The following is a 16,657-nucleotide window of genomic DNA, read 5'->3' on the forward strand; positions in this document are numbered from 1 at the left end:
CCAAAGGAGTTGTCTGTGGGGTGTGGCTTTTTAAAAATAAACTAAAAAAATAAACTGAAGCCTTATGAAATCTAAGTGATTGCATGCAGATGCAAGCCATAGGACACCCCTGTCTTCTTTCTTCCCACCACAGTGGCCTCTACTAGCAAGTGCAGCTGTGCAATGAGCTCCTTTGACCCTCCCCCACCTGTTGCCGAGGCAACTGTGGTGGGCAGGGAAATTCCCCATGACCATGTGACCTTGGGCTTCCCCATGGGCCCTGCCTGCTGCCTGAACCGCAAAGGCTGCTCTGACTGAAGAGCAAAAGTGTTCCTAAGAGTCCCACTGTCATGATTTCAGCTGCCACGTGGAGATCTCTTCAAAGAACGCATGCACTTTCCTCCAGCACAGCCTCAGGCAGGGCTGTTCCTAGGCCTTTTGCTGCCTCTTGGACAGACAGGGCCTGTGTGTCTCAAATCCTTTCCTTCCCCATCTTATCCCACCCCGCCACTATCCCCATTCTTTCCTGACCGCTCCATGGCCTGCCCGTACCATCTCACCTCTTCTTTGCCTTCATGGAAATCCCCTTTGTAGACTCACTGGATGCAGAAGTGCTATGTAGTGCAAAGTAAAAATGATTCTTTAATTTGAAAGGGCCATTTTCAAATGCATTGTAATTTTGAATAGGTTGGGTAGCTAACGGGCAATATCTTCTAAACTGAAATACTCCATATCAACTTCGGTTTTTAGAAGCTGGTAATTGTGGATGCATCCTTCAATTATTCTGGAATTATATGGTGAATGTGTCCCTATATTTTTTAAAAATTAACTTGTAAATCACAGGGTTTTAAAAATGGTTTAATTTAAGTTAATTTGCCAGTTTTAGTGTATGCTTAGTGTATCATGTGTATAAAGTTAGATTTGCTTTTCTGTCCTTGATCTGTATACAGTATAACCTTGTTTATCTGTCACATAAGAATTGCTATGTGCAGAGCTTTTGCATATGAAACTTGGGCAAGTCAAGTCTGGGCAACTCTGCTTCAGTTGTGGCCATCTTTACTTTTTTCTGCTGGTGGCTAGGAATTAGTGAAAAAGGTATTTATTTATTTATTTATTTATTACATTTTTATACCACCCAATAGCCGAAGCTCTCTGGGCGGTTCACAAAAATTAAAACCACAATAAAACAACCAACAGGTTAAAAGCACAATTACAAAATCCAGTATAAAAAGTATAAAGGGTTTGGAATCTTAGATACAGCATGGTTAACCCTCCACTCCCCAAATGCTGCAACATCCCTTCTTCCATTGGTGCTAATGGGAGCTCCCCTCCCAGCTTAAAAGTGTGTGTGTGTGTGTGTGTGTGTGTGTGTGTGTGTGTGTCACTCATTTTTGTGCATTTTTTCATACTTCTTCACAGGCATTGCAAATTAATAAATGCAAGTGCCACCACTTGCTGCAGTTGGCAAGATTTTAGCACACCATTGCAGCTGCAGGTTTTTTGAGCAGCTCAGTAGCATATTAAAAGCTGGAAGGTAGCAGCTGATAAACACAGCTACCATGTGCTAAAAGGGTTGTCAGAATTGCCCCTGAATTCTAGAACACCGGTGTAGCTGAGTCTTAATTGATGCTCAGCTGCAAGCAGAAAACATCATTTCCTGTGTAAAGTGTATGTTGGCCTATGAAAAGATATGAGCAGGCTAAACTGTTCAGGAAGAGGCATGACTGCTGTACTGTATATGTACATATGCAAGTCTGTTGTAGTTTTTCAATCAGCAAATATGTCAGTTGACTGACCCAAGAGTTAAGTAATTAAGAGTTAAGAGTTAAGTTAAGATGTAACATCGGGGCCTGCTCCTGCTGGACTCTTCCCCCCCCCCCCCCCACAGGGCAAACTGCCATCTTGGCCCTGTGGGGAAGGAGAAGGACTGAGGGGACAGGAGCAGGCAGAAGTAACATCGGGGCCTGCTCCTGCTGGACTCTTCCCCCCCCCCACAGGGCAAACTGCCATCTTGGCCCTGTGGGGAAGAAGAAGGACTGAGGGGACAGGAGCAGGCAGAAGTAACATCGGGGCCTGCTCCTGCTGGACTCTTCCCCCCCCCCCACAGGGCAAACTGCCATCTTGGCCCTGTGGGGAAGAAGAAGGACCGAGGGGACAGGAGCAGGCAGATGTAACATCGGGGCCTGCTCCTGCTGGACTCTTCCCCTCCCCCCACAGGGCAAACTGCCATCTTGGCCCTGTGGGGAAGAAGAAGGACTGAGGGGACAGGAGCAGGCAGATGTAACATCGGGGCCTGCTCCTGCTGGACTCTTCCCCCCCCCCCCCACAGGGCAAACTGCCATCTTGGCCCTGTGGGGAAGAAGGAGGACCGAGGGGACAGGAGCAGGCAGATGTAACATCGGGGCCTGCTCCTGCTGGACTCTTCCCCCCCCCACAGGGCAAACTGCCATCTTGGCCCTGTGGGGAAGAAGAAGGACCGAGGGGACAGGAGCAGGCAGATGTAACATCGGGGCCTGCTCCTGCTGGACTCTTCCCCTCCCCCCACAGGGCAAACTGCCATCTTGGCCCTGTGGGGAAGAAGAAGGACCGAGGGGACAGGAGCAGGCAGATGTAACATCGGGGCCTGCTCCTGCTGGACTCTTCCCCTCCCCCCACAGGGCAAACTGCCATCTTGGCCCTGTGGGGAAGAAGAAGGACCGAGGGGACAGGAGCAGGCAGAAGTAACATCGGGGCCTGCTCCTGCTGGACTCTTCCCCCCCCCCCCACAGGGCAAACTGCCATCTTGGCCCTGTGGGGAAGAAGAAGGACTGAGGGGACAGGAGCAGGCAGAAGTAACATCGAACATCGGGGCCTGCTCCTGCTGGACTCTTCCCCCCCCCCCCACAGGGCAAACTGCCATCTTGGCCCTGTGGGGAAGAAGAAGGACCGAGGGGACAGGAGCAGGCAAAAGTAACATCAGGGCCTGCTCCTGCTGGACTCTCTCTCTCTCTTTCTCTCTCCTCCCTCCCTCCTTGACTCCTTTTCCTTGTGTGTCATGTCTTTATTAGACTGTAAGCCTGAGGGCAGGGACTGTCTTTTTTCCTAAGTGTAAGCCGCTCTGAGAGCCTTTTTTGGCTGAGGAGCGGGGTATAAGTATGATAAATAAATAAATAAATAAAATAAATAAGTGCAAACAAGCAACTAAGGATTTGTTCTTCAAGAACATTTTGCTTCCTTTAAGGAAGTGTATTCTTTACAGTTGTAGGCTGGTGTGACTTAGGCACTGCACCACTGACTAATCTCTCTTCTCCCCTTCAGGTTGTTGCACCTGGCAATCATCCACTGTGTGCCCTCTTTAGCACTCTGCTGCATTGCCCAGTTGCCTATCGAGGTTTTGGAGATCCAGAATGACTTATTCCAGGTGTGTGGACGGGGATGTGGGGAGGGTTCACTGTTCCTTGTTGTGAGAAGGAAGACCGCTTGGGGGTGAGAACCTGAGGCCTCCCCTTGCAGCAGCCTGGTAGCAAGAGACTGATGTTCATCTGACTACCTAAACACTCACCACCCCCGTACTTGGTGCAGCTGACTTATTTTATTTTTTTATTAATTGCATTTATATCCTACCTTTTTCCCTCCAAGGAATCCAAAGCGGCATACATAATCTTCCTCCTCTCCATTTTAACCTCACAACAACAACCCTGTGAGGTAGGTTGGGCTGAGAGTATGTGACTGGCCCAAAGTCACCCAGTAGGTTTCCATGGCCATGTGGGGACTAGAACCTAGATCTCCCATCTCCCAGCCCAACATTCTAACCACTACACCACACTGGTCTTGCCCCATGTTTTCCAAGTCCAGTGAGCAGGCACACACAAATACATTGTACTGCTTTTCTGTAACATTCTTAGAGGTTATTCTTGGAATTTGCCATTTTGTTTTTCATGCCATGGTGTTCTTGGCACTCTTATAATCAGTTGCTCCCACTCCAATTTTAGTCCCATGCAACACCTTGTAGCCTCTGTTTGGGTTAAAAGGCTCATCCAGCTAGTTCAATGGGATGCAAATAGGTTTTTGGAGCTCATGTGTTTTTGGAGCCCATCAGGAGAATGCATAGAAACCTACTTCCACATCTGGACCACACTTGAATCAGAGTACTTCTTTATCAGTAAAAGAGCATGTAAGCTTTTAAGTTAAGTATTTACTTACTTATTACATTTATATCCACCTTTTTTCCTCCAAGGAGCCCAAGGCGCCATACATACTCCTGTTCCTCTCCTATTTTATCCTCACGAACAACCCTGTGAGGTAGGCCGGGCTGAGAGTCTGTGACAGGCCCAGAGTCACCCAGTGAGCTTCCATGGCCAAGTGGGGATTAGAACCCAGATCCCCCGACTCTCAGTCCAACACTCTAACCACTATACCACACTGGCTCTCAAGTAGAAAGCTAGCATCTACCCCTTATTTTTTGTCTAGGGGTTGGTTAAAAAAATTCCCTCTCTCCTGATGTTCTTCATCAGGGTAATCCAAATTCTGTAGCACGTATTAATTCTGTAGGCTTGCACGGCTTCTCATTTGAATAGGTTTTTCTGGCTTCTGCTAGTCATGGGAAGGGGTAAGGAGCTATGCACCGTACTAATGCCCCCTGACAATGGAAGTTCTGCTAAACCTCCCATCTCTGGCTTCACTAGGAATCACTAGGCATTGCCCATGTGCTCTCCACAGATTTTCAGCATGCTAAATTCTGCATCCATTATGAAATTCTTTGTTTTTGTGGTGGAATTGCAGCATTCAGTCAGTCCAGGTTTAGCCCCTGTCTCTTCTTTCTCCTCCAGCCCCAATCAGCCTTTATCACTTTCTCTGCCATTTGCAGACTCCGCTTCACCTGTCTGTGTACCTGGAGCAGTCCAGAGTGGTGCAAGCACTAGTCGTGAAAGGAGTGAACACAGCACTGCAAGACCGCAATGGGAATACCCCAATGCACTTGGCCTGTGAGCAGCAGAATCTGGAGTGTGTCCAGCTGCTGTTGCTGCAGGACCCGATTTCAGATAAGCACCTGGAGTCTAGAAAGACCCTTCAGGATCTGCAACTCCAGAACTGGCAAGGTGAGAAGGAGTCAAGATTGGTCTCTGTGTGTCTGGTGAGTGTTAGGGTCGGTGCTCAACTGCTTGCCTTGTAGTAACTTCCTGCCTTGTCTTCTTCTTCAGGTTTGACTTGCCTACACATCAGCACCTTGAAAGGAAACCTGCCATTGATGTCATTGCTGGTGAAGAATGGGGCTGACATTAATGTTCAGGTATGTCAAGGGCAGCTGGCAGAGCTCCACATCCTATATATGTCAGGGCCAGGTTTGTTCTCTATTTTTGTGATGGGACCACAATGCAAGGAGGAAATCTGGTATTGAGTGTACAATTCAGCATGCTGTAAAACTTCAGGGTTTTCTTTTTAAAAAAAGTGTTATGGCAGTAAAGATTAATACTGAAAATGTGTAGGCAGAGCCTAGTGAAATCTCACAAATGGGGGAGAAGATGTTGAGCAGGACTTAATGAGCTGGGGCTTTGCATAGTCTTTACTCATGTTGAGTAAGATAAGAAGCAGAAAAAAATGTATGCAAAGTAAACAAATTGTCAGCAATATTATTTGGTCTGTATAATTTGTTTCAAGATGTAAAGCTTTTCTTGAGATGAAATTTTGATTTACTTCAAGCAGATTATATGCAGCCTTAAATATGTCCCATTAGATTAGTATGCTGAAATTATTGCCACCTTCACTGTGTTTTATATTCGCTGTTGTTCCGCGCCTTGATCCAAGTGGAGAGGCGGGTAAGAATATATTATTATTATTGTTGTTGTTGTTGTTGTTGTTGTTGTTGTCTGCAGCTCCAAGAGCAGAATGTTCAATGGAGCAGTCATCAGATCTTGAAAGAACTCCCATGCCTAGGCTCTTCTACATTTAAGCAAGTTGTTTAAAAGCCCTTGGTTGTTGAATGGCCCAGAAATAGCTCTCATTTTCAGTGGCAATGGCTCAGTGTGATAGAGCACATGCTTTGCATGCAGCAGGCCCCAGGTTTGATCCCTGGCTTCTCCAGGTAGGGTGAAGAAAGAATCCTGCCTGAAAACCTGGAGAGCCTCTGCTGCCAGTCAGTGTCGACAATACTGGGCTAGATGAACAAAGGTCTGACTCAGTAAAAGGCATCTTCCTATGGTCTTATGTTCCTAGATTATGTGTGAAATTTGTTTTTCTTGGTGTGCCATTTTGGGAAGAAGTTCAGGAGCAGAGTACTTCCATCCTGGAGTTCCCAGTTTCCAAATGTGTGAGGGGTGTTCTGTCCCTATGGGGTTCTGCTTCAGATGCTTACTGAAATGCCTGATCGAATTCCCTGCTCTCTTGGTTCCAGGATGGCACAAGTGGGAAGACCCCCCTGCACCTGGCAGTGGAAAACCATGATGAGACAGCTGTGAAGCACCTCCTGAAAATGGGAGCCCAGGTGGATGCCCAGATGTACAATGGTTGCACCCCATTGCACCTGGCAGTAGGCAGGAAGGACGCTGCCATTGCTGCCATCCTCTGCCATTCGGGGGCAGACACCTTGCTGCGGAATATGGAGGATGAGACGGCCCAAGACCTGGCTGATGGCAATGATGATGTAAGAACCTCTCTGGATGGGGCTGCTCTAGACCAGTGACTTGTAGGAGAGAGAGAGAAGTCTCATCAAGAACTGGAAGCAAGGCAGGGGTGCAGAATTTGTGGGGTAGTTCTCAAGAAAGTTTTCTCTCTTGGCAGAACGTACTTCATGAATAGGGTTTGGAGTTCTGGCAACGAGTGATTGCAATTGCCTCTCTTTCCATGATACTCTTTGTACCTATGATTTGCCAGACTCCAATTCAGATGAGTTTGATCTTTATCTTTAAAGCCAAACAGCAGTGAGGAGTTGCTAAACCGGCTAGTCTGCCTCTGTGTCACCACCACCACCACCACCACCACTGTGGCACTGTTGCAGCTTCTCTAATAGCAAGCAGTTGAAGAAGGTAGGGCAGGCAGACTATAACTGTTCCATTGCATTGGAGTACTTTGGCAACTGACCTCCTTCTTTGCTCAGGAAGGTGGGAATGTAAGTGAATCCAGAGCAATATGTAGGTCAAAATGAAGCAACATCTCTTGCTTCAGTGGCTGGTCTGTGTTTTACGTCATTATCAACACAACAAATTGGCTGAAACAGGACAATTCTAAGGAATTAAAAAACAACTGAGCCTCCTTAGCTTGTACGTGCAAAGTGTAGAGACAAATACATATGGAAGCAGGTTCCTTCCCTCCCACTCTGTGAAACTTGCTGCTGTTCAGAGAACATGGGCATTCTCTTCTGCCTGTGGGTGCGTGGGTAGAATGTTGGCGTTATACATAAGAGAGCTGGCTTCAAAACACCATTTAACTATGAATCTGTTTGACCTTGAGCTATTTGCTATAACTCAGCCTATCTTCCCTCACAGGGTAGCTATGAGGATAAAATAGGATTGCCCCATGGACTCCACCTTGAACTCCTTTGAGGGAGGGCAGAGTGCAAATGTAATATGACCGGGATTACAATTTACGTATGTGATGAAGTGATAACCTCTACGAGCTGGAGGGAGTTGCTAGGCTACCCTGTGCTAGAGCAGTTTAAGCAAACTGGTGAATTCCTGGATATTTGCTCCATATTACAGCCCCAAGCAAACAGAGAGCCAATTCTATCAAGTAGCTACGATGGTGAATCCAGGCCTGGGGTGAAAGCTTTGGGGTATATACATAGTTCAGGCATCTCTGTCAATGTTTTGTCTTGCATCTGTTTGTCCCCAGTGCACATGTTACAGCTATAGCTCATGGTAGCTTGCCTGTGAATCTCATGTCATCAAAAAGCATCCCTATATCACAGGTGGGGGAACACTAGTATATTATAGGTTAAAGCTCTCACTCCCAGCAGTTAAGCCTTAGGAAAGACATTTCAACCTTTTAGAATGGGGGAAAACTGCACAAAAGCTGGCAACCCAGCGAATGGTTGTTGGTGGGGGGACAGGGGTTTGGCCCCTGGGCCTGAGGTTCTCCACTCCTGCCCTCTATGTTACCAGAAATCATCTTCCTGCATTTGGGCCTGTAGTGCATTATAAGTTTGAACCACAGGAGATATTGCTTACTCTGGCATGGTATGTGCTATGCTAGGTGGTGGCAGACTTGGGTCTTTCTGGTGCTCCCTGCTTTTGTCAGGCACTGAAACCGTAATGCGAATGTTTTGGCAGGCTCCCTGCTCAAATGCTAACCCTGTTGTTATTTGCCTTTTGCCTTGACAGATCCTTACACTCTTGCCTTTTGATGACCTGAAAATCTCAGGAAAGCCTGTCGTGTGCTCCAGCTGAGCATCCTAAGACTTGAATTGGATAGTTAATCTTTGGGAGATGGACCAAACTGCTGCTGCTTTCAGTTGACAGGAGCAAAGCTGGCCATGATTTAGTCATTTCCCTTATTGCACAATATGAGCCTTTGTGCTTATTCAGGCACTTTTGATAGTACACAGGACTGTGGGAGCCGGTGCAAGAGGAAAAGTGCTCCTTGTACATCAATTTTCATCCCTGGATGGTGACGTGGAATTTGCCTCCCTTTTGAGAGACTGAGTTCAGAAAGACGGGGCCTATGCTTCCTCTACCTGCTTTGTATAAAATAGAAGAAATCTGTAGAGACCAGAAAAGGATGACTGTGTTTTTCCAGACTACACAGAGACTAGAGGTGGTGTCTTAGCCCACATTCTTTTTCCTCCCTCCCACCCCTCCCCCGCAAGTCTGTGATAGGGGGTTTCTGTCTCCAGTCTGATAGAATTGTTTCTTTTGTAAAGATGCTTTCTTTCCACATAAACAATTTCCTGACCTGCACACTATGGCTCAGGCCTTGTACACTGCCTTCAGAGGCCCCTCTAGGCTGCATTGTTTTCAGGCTTCTAGTTCTGTGGTCTCCCGATGCAGAATTGCCCCCACCTCTCACTTTAGCTCCGCCTGTTGCCTCCCATGGAAGATAACCCTTGCAAATGGAGCTGGCAGAACCAGAACTTACCTGTAGTGCTGCCAGGCTGCCTCTGGGACAGACCACTTGAAGGATGGGCTGATGGAGACAAATGGGATCTGAGTCGCTTTTGCTTCAAATTAGCCAGTGTCCTTGAGCCCAGACCCAATGGGAGCCCTGTTCTTTTTTAGCTCTATTGAGATTTACCAGCTAGTATTACTGCTCAGGGAAGTGCCAGTTGACTAAACTGCTGTGCTGTAAATACCACATTTCCCTTGAAATTGCATTCTTAGCTGAAGCTGCAGTACAGCTCATGAAGCAAGAAAGAGCAGGGAAATGTCAGGGTTTGTCCGTCTTCATCAGGGGTTGTAGGATCCCACCTTGAACATCACTCTTGTTCATCTTGAACATAAGCTTTGTAGCAGATTTTTGTCAGGGACCATTTTCCCAGCTTTTGTTGCCACTAGTGGGACAAGCTGCATCATTCCCTAGAACTGTTCTCTACATCCTAATTCATGGTAATTTAACAGTGCTGAGTTTAGGATTGAATCTGTTGGTCTTAACCAAGGGGTGATCAGGCTTCCTTGCTTCCCTCTGCATTTTCAGTGGTGAGATTAGTGATCCTAAGCCACCTGTTAGGAGAGCGTTGCAAAACAGGGTTTGGAAATCATGACCTGCAGAACTGAGGGGACTTTGGATTGTTGTGTGTGCGTTTGTGTGTGTGTAGGGTGGCATTTCCCCTGTTGACAGTTATTCTGTTCCACCCAGAGGTGATAAACTCTCTCTCTACATGCTTGCTGAGGCTGTGAGAGAAGCATTTGGGTCATCAAGTGGCAGGAACAGGAGCTGCTTACATGCAAACTTACTCTGGACATGGGAAATTCCCAGCTCCCTCCCTCCCACTATTTGCTGCCTGGGAGCGGCTGTTTGTAACATGGCAAGTCCCGGATGGCGCAATCAGCTGGGATGTTTTAGGGAAAGGTTTTCCTCTTCTCTATTTTTCAGAGGACAGGCTTCCAAGTAGCAACAACTGTATGCACTGCAGTAACATTTTCACCAAAGTTTTCCTTGATCTTTGTATTTTGTTTTGGCTTTAGAGCCTCCCTCCCCCCAGTCAAGTTTTGTTATTTTAGATTTCAATTTTGTTTCTCTATCTATCTATCTATCTATCTATCTATCTATCTATCTATCTATATAAAACACTTAGGTATGTTTCCGTAAAGGCTTCAGCTGATACAGGTTGCTAAGCCCCTCTTCTGACTCCTCCAGGCTTTCCAAGGTAATCCTACCCCCCTTTCTGCCTCTGCGCTCCCCCCACCCCCACAAAGGGGGCAGCGCCACGGTCCGGAGCATGAGCGAGGCATGACCAGGGCCCTTGGTGGCCGGGTGGGAGGCCGCTCGCCTGCTGCGAGCCCACGCCCTGGCCTAATCTCATGCAAGCCAGGTGGACAGCCCAAGGCTGATATGCTACAACAGCGTATGTTACGCCGGGTACAGCTGGTAATAAAATAAAGTTCTTAAAAGGATGAATTTTCTGCTGTTGCAACTGATCTGACATCGATTGGTCTAAATACAACCACTTCATAGCAATACATTCTCCTGCCAGTGGCATCATGGTTCAATACATCTGTGGGAAGTTCTTCAGCTGGAATAGTAAGGAGGAGTGCAGATCACATTTGAACCACACGGCACGGAGAGTCCCAGCATGTGTGGCACACAGTATGCCTTTATACAGCAGTTGCTGGGGAACATGAGCGGGAGGGTGCAATTGCGCTCATGGCCTCCTTGTGGGTTTCCCAGATGCATCTAGTTGGCCACTGTGGGAGCAGAATGCTGGATGACATAGGCTTTGGTCTCATCTAGCATGGGTGGTCTTAGGTTCTTTTGAATAGCATGCTGAGCAGTTGGACAGTTGAAGGGGAAGTGTGCAAGACATTTCCCCCCCAAATGTTGACTGTGCAAGTTGCTTAGGTTTAAAATGCCCTGCCACCTTGTGGCAGTTCATAACTCCAGCTCTTCCTTGTGATTCCGTCGAAGCCATGCTGCAAGATAATGAAAGTCATACAAAATGTACCGCAGTTGAATGTTCTGGTGCTGTTATTGGTCACTGCTGCCTTGTGAGAATGGAACAGGCAAAATTGGCCCATTTGGTTTGCTCAAGACCCAAGTCCTGCTGTAATTTCTTGTCCCTTCCTGGCCTTTGACCTCGATGTGAACTTGTATGCAGAGGGGGTCTGGCTGGCCTAGCACTAGGGCAGTTTCGAGTAATATATATTCACAGAGGTGAGCAGTACTGCGTATTTTTAGGGTATAGATTATTCAGGAGCAAATTATGGTTCATACATTGCATATGTTCAATTAGGTCATGTGGGGGATGTCCTAGAACAAGGTGGGGCAGAAGGTAGATTAGGAAGCACGGGTAGATCTCTGGGTGATTTGCAGTAGATCAACAACGATTTCAGGCTCCTAATTGTCTAAAAGTAGCAGCAATTAAAAAACTCCCTCACCCTTTTAGGTCGCAGAAAAGAAGACGAGGCAGAGGGGAATCAGGAATAGATTTTTATGTGAAAGGGCTTACAAGCTTGGTTCTGATACTGACCACAAATTCCTTTTTGGAACATGTGCTCAGTGGCACCCTGTTCCTTAGTTTTTAGTGTGAGATTCAGCAATTTGTGGACCTCCAGATGTTTTGGCCTACAACTTGCGTCAATCCTCACCTTTGGCTATGTTGTCTAGGGCTGATGGGAGTATCATAGAATAGAGTTGGAAGGTGCCCACAAGGCCATCAAGTCCAACCCCCTGCTCAATGCAGGAATCCACCGTAAAGCATCCCTAACAGATGGCTGTCCAGCTGCATCTGGAATGCCTCTAGTGTGGGAGAGCCCACTACTTACCTAGGTAACTGATTCCATTGTTGTACTGCTCAGGAACTTTCTCCTGATGTCTAGCCGGAATCTGGCTCCCTGTAACTTGAGCCCAACTTGAGCCAGTGTGGTGTAGTGGCTAAAGTGTTGGACTGGAAATCTGAAGATCTGGGTTCTAGTACCCACTTGGCCATGGAAACCCACTAGGTGATTTTTGGCCAGTCACAGACTCTCAGCACAACTTACCTCACAAAGCTGTTGTGAGGATAAAATGGAGGGGAGGAGGATTATGTACGGTGCCTTGGGTTCCTTGGAGGAAAAAAGGCAGGATATAAATGCAATAATAAATAAATTAAAATATTCTGTGTCTTGCACTCTGGGATGATCGAGAAGAGATCCTGGCCCTACTCTGTGTGACAATCTTTCAGTACTTGAAATCTTTCATTTCTCCCCTCAGTCTGCTCTTCTCAAGGCTAAACATGCCCAGTTCTTTTAGTCTCTCCTCATACAGCTTTGTTTCGAAATCCCTGATCATCCTCATTGCCCTCCTCTGAAGTAAAATTTCTGGATGTCACAAGTTGCCCACCCCTGTATTTCTGCCCACTTATGCCATTATTCTGGGCTCTAGTTGGTGGGTCTCAGGTTCTAATAATAAAAAAAAGTAGATCCAGAAAGCCTGAAGTCTGCCTGTCACAAAACATCTTTTGCTCTGCTTTCTAAAGAATCCTCCCTTCTATGATGACACCCTTGGAAGTGATGGAGTGTTCTACTCAACAATTCAGGTATTCAGCTGATTTGTTGGTTTTTTGTTCTTTATTCATGAAATATTATTTTATGTCAAAATGAAGTTAGCAGAATAGAGACAACAAAAATAAGAATCATACATAATATAGCAAGATCACTAAAGAAACAAATCCACTAATTATAATGCTTAGTCCATAACATAGATAGTAAAATAGCCTAAGTAAGAGCTCGCTATATAACAAAAAATAAAATTTATACAGCATGTAAATCCTCATGACCACTTTGTATTCTGGAGGCCAGATAATGTATTCACATTTACAGCATATCAGTGGTCCATCCAGTAAAGTTGCCAGTTTAGGGTTCTTTAGTTTAGAGGAAATCTCAGCTCTGCAAAGTACTGACAAGCTCGCCTCATTTTTATGTATAGAACAAGGATGTTCCCTTGATCTGCAGCAGCACAGTTCCATTAAACTCAACGACTATCTCACTTTAGAACAACCTAGCTCCTGTGCAAACAGGCACTACATCTCCCTTGCTATTACTATGATTAAGCAACCCAGAGTTATGGCTTACTTTAACACTTTAAAAGCTAAGAGCACTACAGTGTTATGTGCTGAAATAGACATATGTTATACTACATAACATGAAGATTTGGTATTCTAGAAAAGGTCAGCACTACAAAAAAAACAAAAACATGGTAATCCATAGTATATTGTGGCAACAGGCTGTACCTATTGATCACTACAGCTGCCTAAACAATATGATACTGACCCATCTTAAATCAAAATTTCTGATGTTCAACTTTCTGCTGTAAGAGTGAAAAGCATGTTGCAAATGTTAAATTAGATAGTGAGCTGCAGAAGCATCCTGAACTGTGCTGTAAATTCCCCCATTACATCTGAAAGTCACTGATGCAAATTTGAAAAATTGACTCCAGGTAATAGTGCCATTTCATATAAAATGCCAACAGTGGTGGTGAAATGCATGACCTCCAGTCACTTGGGGAACATTTTCCCCATAGAGATGCATGAATTGAAGTGCCAATTGAAGGTTGTCCGACATGTTTAGACTTGGTTGTGACTCTTGAGAGTGTACCTATTTTTCCCCCCAGTCATAGCGTCAGATACAGCCCACACATTTTCACATGCCTACACATCCTTTTCAGGAAGGGAAACCCACCCCCTGTTCTGTTCTTCGGTCCCGCCTAAACAGTAAAAGGTAGCAGGGGAAGATGTCTTTTCACCCACACCAGTAGCTGCTTCTGCAGCGAATTGTGTGGGAAAGCACCAGTCAGCTGCTGAAGTAGAATCTGGTCATAAGGCCCTCTGCTTGTTATAGTATCAAAGCTGGAGGAGGCCCATAGACCACTGAGTAATGCTCAGGCTTCTAATAATGGAGAGTCCCAACTTATCAGTCCAGTCCAGTTTAGTTCACCTAATCCAGCTGTTAGGTGCCATAGACAAAGTACAAAGAGCTTTGGCTGATTTGAGCAACTCAAAAAGAAGAGAGAAACATTCTCAGGATGCAAAACATTTCTTTTCAGGAACATTTAGGGCTTCCTGAAAATAAACATTTTGCATCCTGAGAACATGTTTCTCTTTCTGACCTGCATTGGATGCTTGCTTGCTTCTGTTTTTGGTTTGACTTGAGCAACGGAACTAAGCCATGTATTAACAGAGACGCCTTCGGATAGGGTAAACACTTATTTCTGCCATCAGAGAGCATGGCCCTGTGTGTAAAGCTAAGGCCACTCACACTGCACTTGTTCACATAGGAAGGAATATAGGAAACTGCCTTATACTGAGTGTGACCATTGGTCTATCTAGCCCAGTATTGTCAATGCTGCTCCCTAGGGCTTCAGGCAAGAATTTTTCTTGACCTACCTGGAGATGCCAAGGATCAAACCTGGGACCTCCTGCATGCAAAGCAGATGCTATATCACCGAGCTAGCTCTTTACATGGAAAATATTATTAAACCCAGTCCCTGAGGGCCTGGAGGTTTTTCAGGATTCTGATTTGGTGCTTTATTTTTAAAATTTATATCCTGCATTTCCTGTGATGTCACAGTGCATCTTCAAGCCACATGAATTGCACAGCCAGTGCCAGTTAGCCTGCTAGTGGGCAGCATGGCAGAAGATGCCAACTTCCTTTTTCTTCTGGACTGGTCTCGCATTACCTCCAGTGTTCAACAGGAAATTAAAACTGCACTTCTGGATTCTGTTTCTTCTAGCAGTAGCCAGCTCGGTGCCACCTGGAAGCTTTTAAGAAAGCCAGCAATTGCTTTCAGAAAAAAATCTGTGACCAAAGAAACTCAATTTAGCCATCCTGGCTAAGGGTGCAATCCTATGTATAGACAGAAAAAAGTTCTACAGCTCCCAGCATGTCCAAGCCAGTGTGGCTGCCAGGGACATGCTGGAATTGTAGGATTCTTTCCTGTCTCAACATAGCCATTGACAAATCCTACCCTCCATGAATTTGTCTAACTAGGTATCGTAAATCAACATTTGTAGGATGCTAATGAGAAAACCAAATGTTCTTTCTCTATGGGCCCACCACATTATTTTCATGTAGTATTGGTTTTCCCCATGTAGCTCAGAAAGCATGTTCTCACTATCAGATGTCATAAGCCAGCTGTCCCCAAACTGGGTTCCTCTGGATGTTTTGAACTACAACACGTAGGAACACATGAAGCTGCCTTTTACCGAGTCAGATCTTGGGTCCACTTAGCCCAGTATTGTGGGACAGTGATTGGCAGAAATGGCTTTCTTAGGGTTTCAAACAGAATTTTTCTAGCTCTGTCTGGAGATGCTGGGGATTTAATGTGGAACTTTCTGCATGACAAGCATGTGCTGTACCATGGAGTCACTGCCCCTTCGGATGAACTCCCGCCATCTTCCATGCTGGCTGGGTCTGAGGGAGTTGTAGTCACAAAAGTCTGGGAGGAACCCATTTGTAAAAGGCTGCCATAAACTTACACAACATTTTTGGAAATGTCAAGGAGTTCTTGAAATTTGGTTTCCAGGTAAGGCAGGGTGTGTGTGGTCATCCCAAACAGGAAGTGTGGCAAGTAAGCTCCATTATCAAGTTCAAGTTATGTGTATGCTACCAACTTTTCCACATGGTTAGAAAGGAAGGTGACACAAAATGTCATGCAATGTTGCAATTATTTTGAGGCAGGTGGTGAGAAGAGAATAGTTTCCTTCACCTCTGAGTACTAAGGAAACAACCCAACAGGAGTGTGGAGGGGCTGGTCTTACAATGTGTGCCCTGGACTTTGTTATTGGACCCTAATACTGGACAAAGCAGGAACTGAAAGGGTAGTGCGAGCATCTTACTTTCCTACAGATGAAGAACCTAAGGAAGAAAATTAATATAATAGCTATAATGTGAAATATTTTAATTATCTATTGTGCTTTCTTGTGTATCTGAAATACTAAATGTAAAAGAAGTTATGGGAAGCTTTGTAGAGAAACCTTACATTTGGTTCACTGCTCACTAATGGACAGAGATTAGGCTGATTGAAGCACAGTGCTTCTGCCCATGTACAGAGAGCCAACCCTTTCAAAATTGTGGATTGGAAGCAAGATTTCCAAGCTAGGGAGTGTGGTTTGTAGGGATGACTTTGAAGTGATTCTCCTTTCCCATAATGGCACCTTCCATATGTTTTGGACTACAACCCCTATAATCCCCAATCATTGGTTAAATTGGCTAGTTGTAGTCCAAAACATCTGCAGGGCACCATGCTGAGGAAGGCTGCCACAGGGCATATTCAAGGGGACCCACACAACTCTGGAGATGTCCTTCTTGTATACCTCAGAGGTAAAGGGTGCAATCACTGTTTAAGTGGGGGGGAAAGATCTACTCCCAGCATGGTTAGCTGGGGAATGCTGTAAGTTGTAGGACTTTTTGGCCCTGTTCAGAAGACACCTTAAACCACAGTGATTAAGACTTTTTCGCTGTGGTTTAAGGTGTCTCTTGAATTAGGGTGCAATCCCATGCATGTTTCTAAACATGCATGGAATTGCATCCTAATTCCTAAAAACAGAGACATTGGGTCTCAAGCTATCTTTTTC

General features: G+C 45.7%; 1 protein-coding gene across 1 annotated transcript in view; it reads left to right on the forward strand.

The window, feature by feature from the left end:
* Positions 1–10,462, forward strand: part of NFKBIE (NFKB inhibitor epsilon) — a 30,163-nt gene extending 19,701 nt beyond the window's left edge. Inside the window, exons 2-6 of the mRNA XM_063124209.1 lie at positions 3,277–3,379; positions 4,826–5,057; positions 5,160–5,248; positions 6,350–6,598; positions 8,274–10,462. Coding sequence (XP_062980279.1) covers positions 3,277–3,379; positions 4,826–5,057; positions 5,160–5,248; positions 6,350–6,598; positions 8,274–8,339 — 739 coding nt within the window. The 3' untranslated portion in view covers positions 8,340–10,462. The remainder of the gene's footprint in view (positions 1–3,276; positions 3,380–4,825; positions 5,058–5,159; positions 5,249–6,349; positions 6,599–8,273) is intronic.
* Positions 10,463–16,657: the final 6,195 nt, after the last annotated feature.

This window comes from Elgaria multicarinata, chromosome 4 (assembly GCF_023053635.1).
Source record: "Elgaria multicarinata webbii isolate HBS135686 ecotype San Diego chromosome 4, rElgMul1.1.pri, whole genome shotgun sequence".
NCBI classification, from domain to species: domain Eukaryota; kingdom Metazoa; phylum Chordata; class Lepidosauria; order Squamata; family Anguidae; genus Elgaria; species Elgaria multicarinata.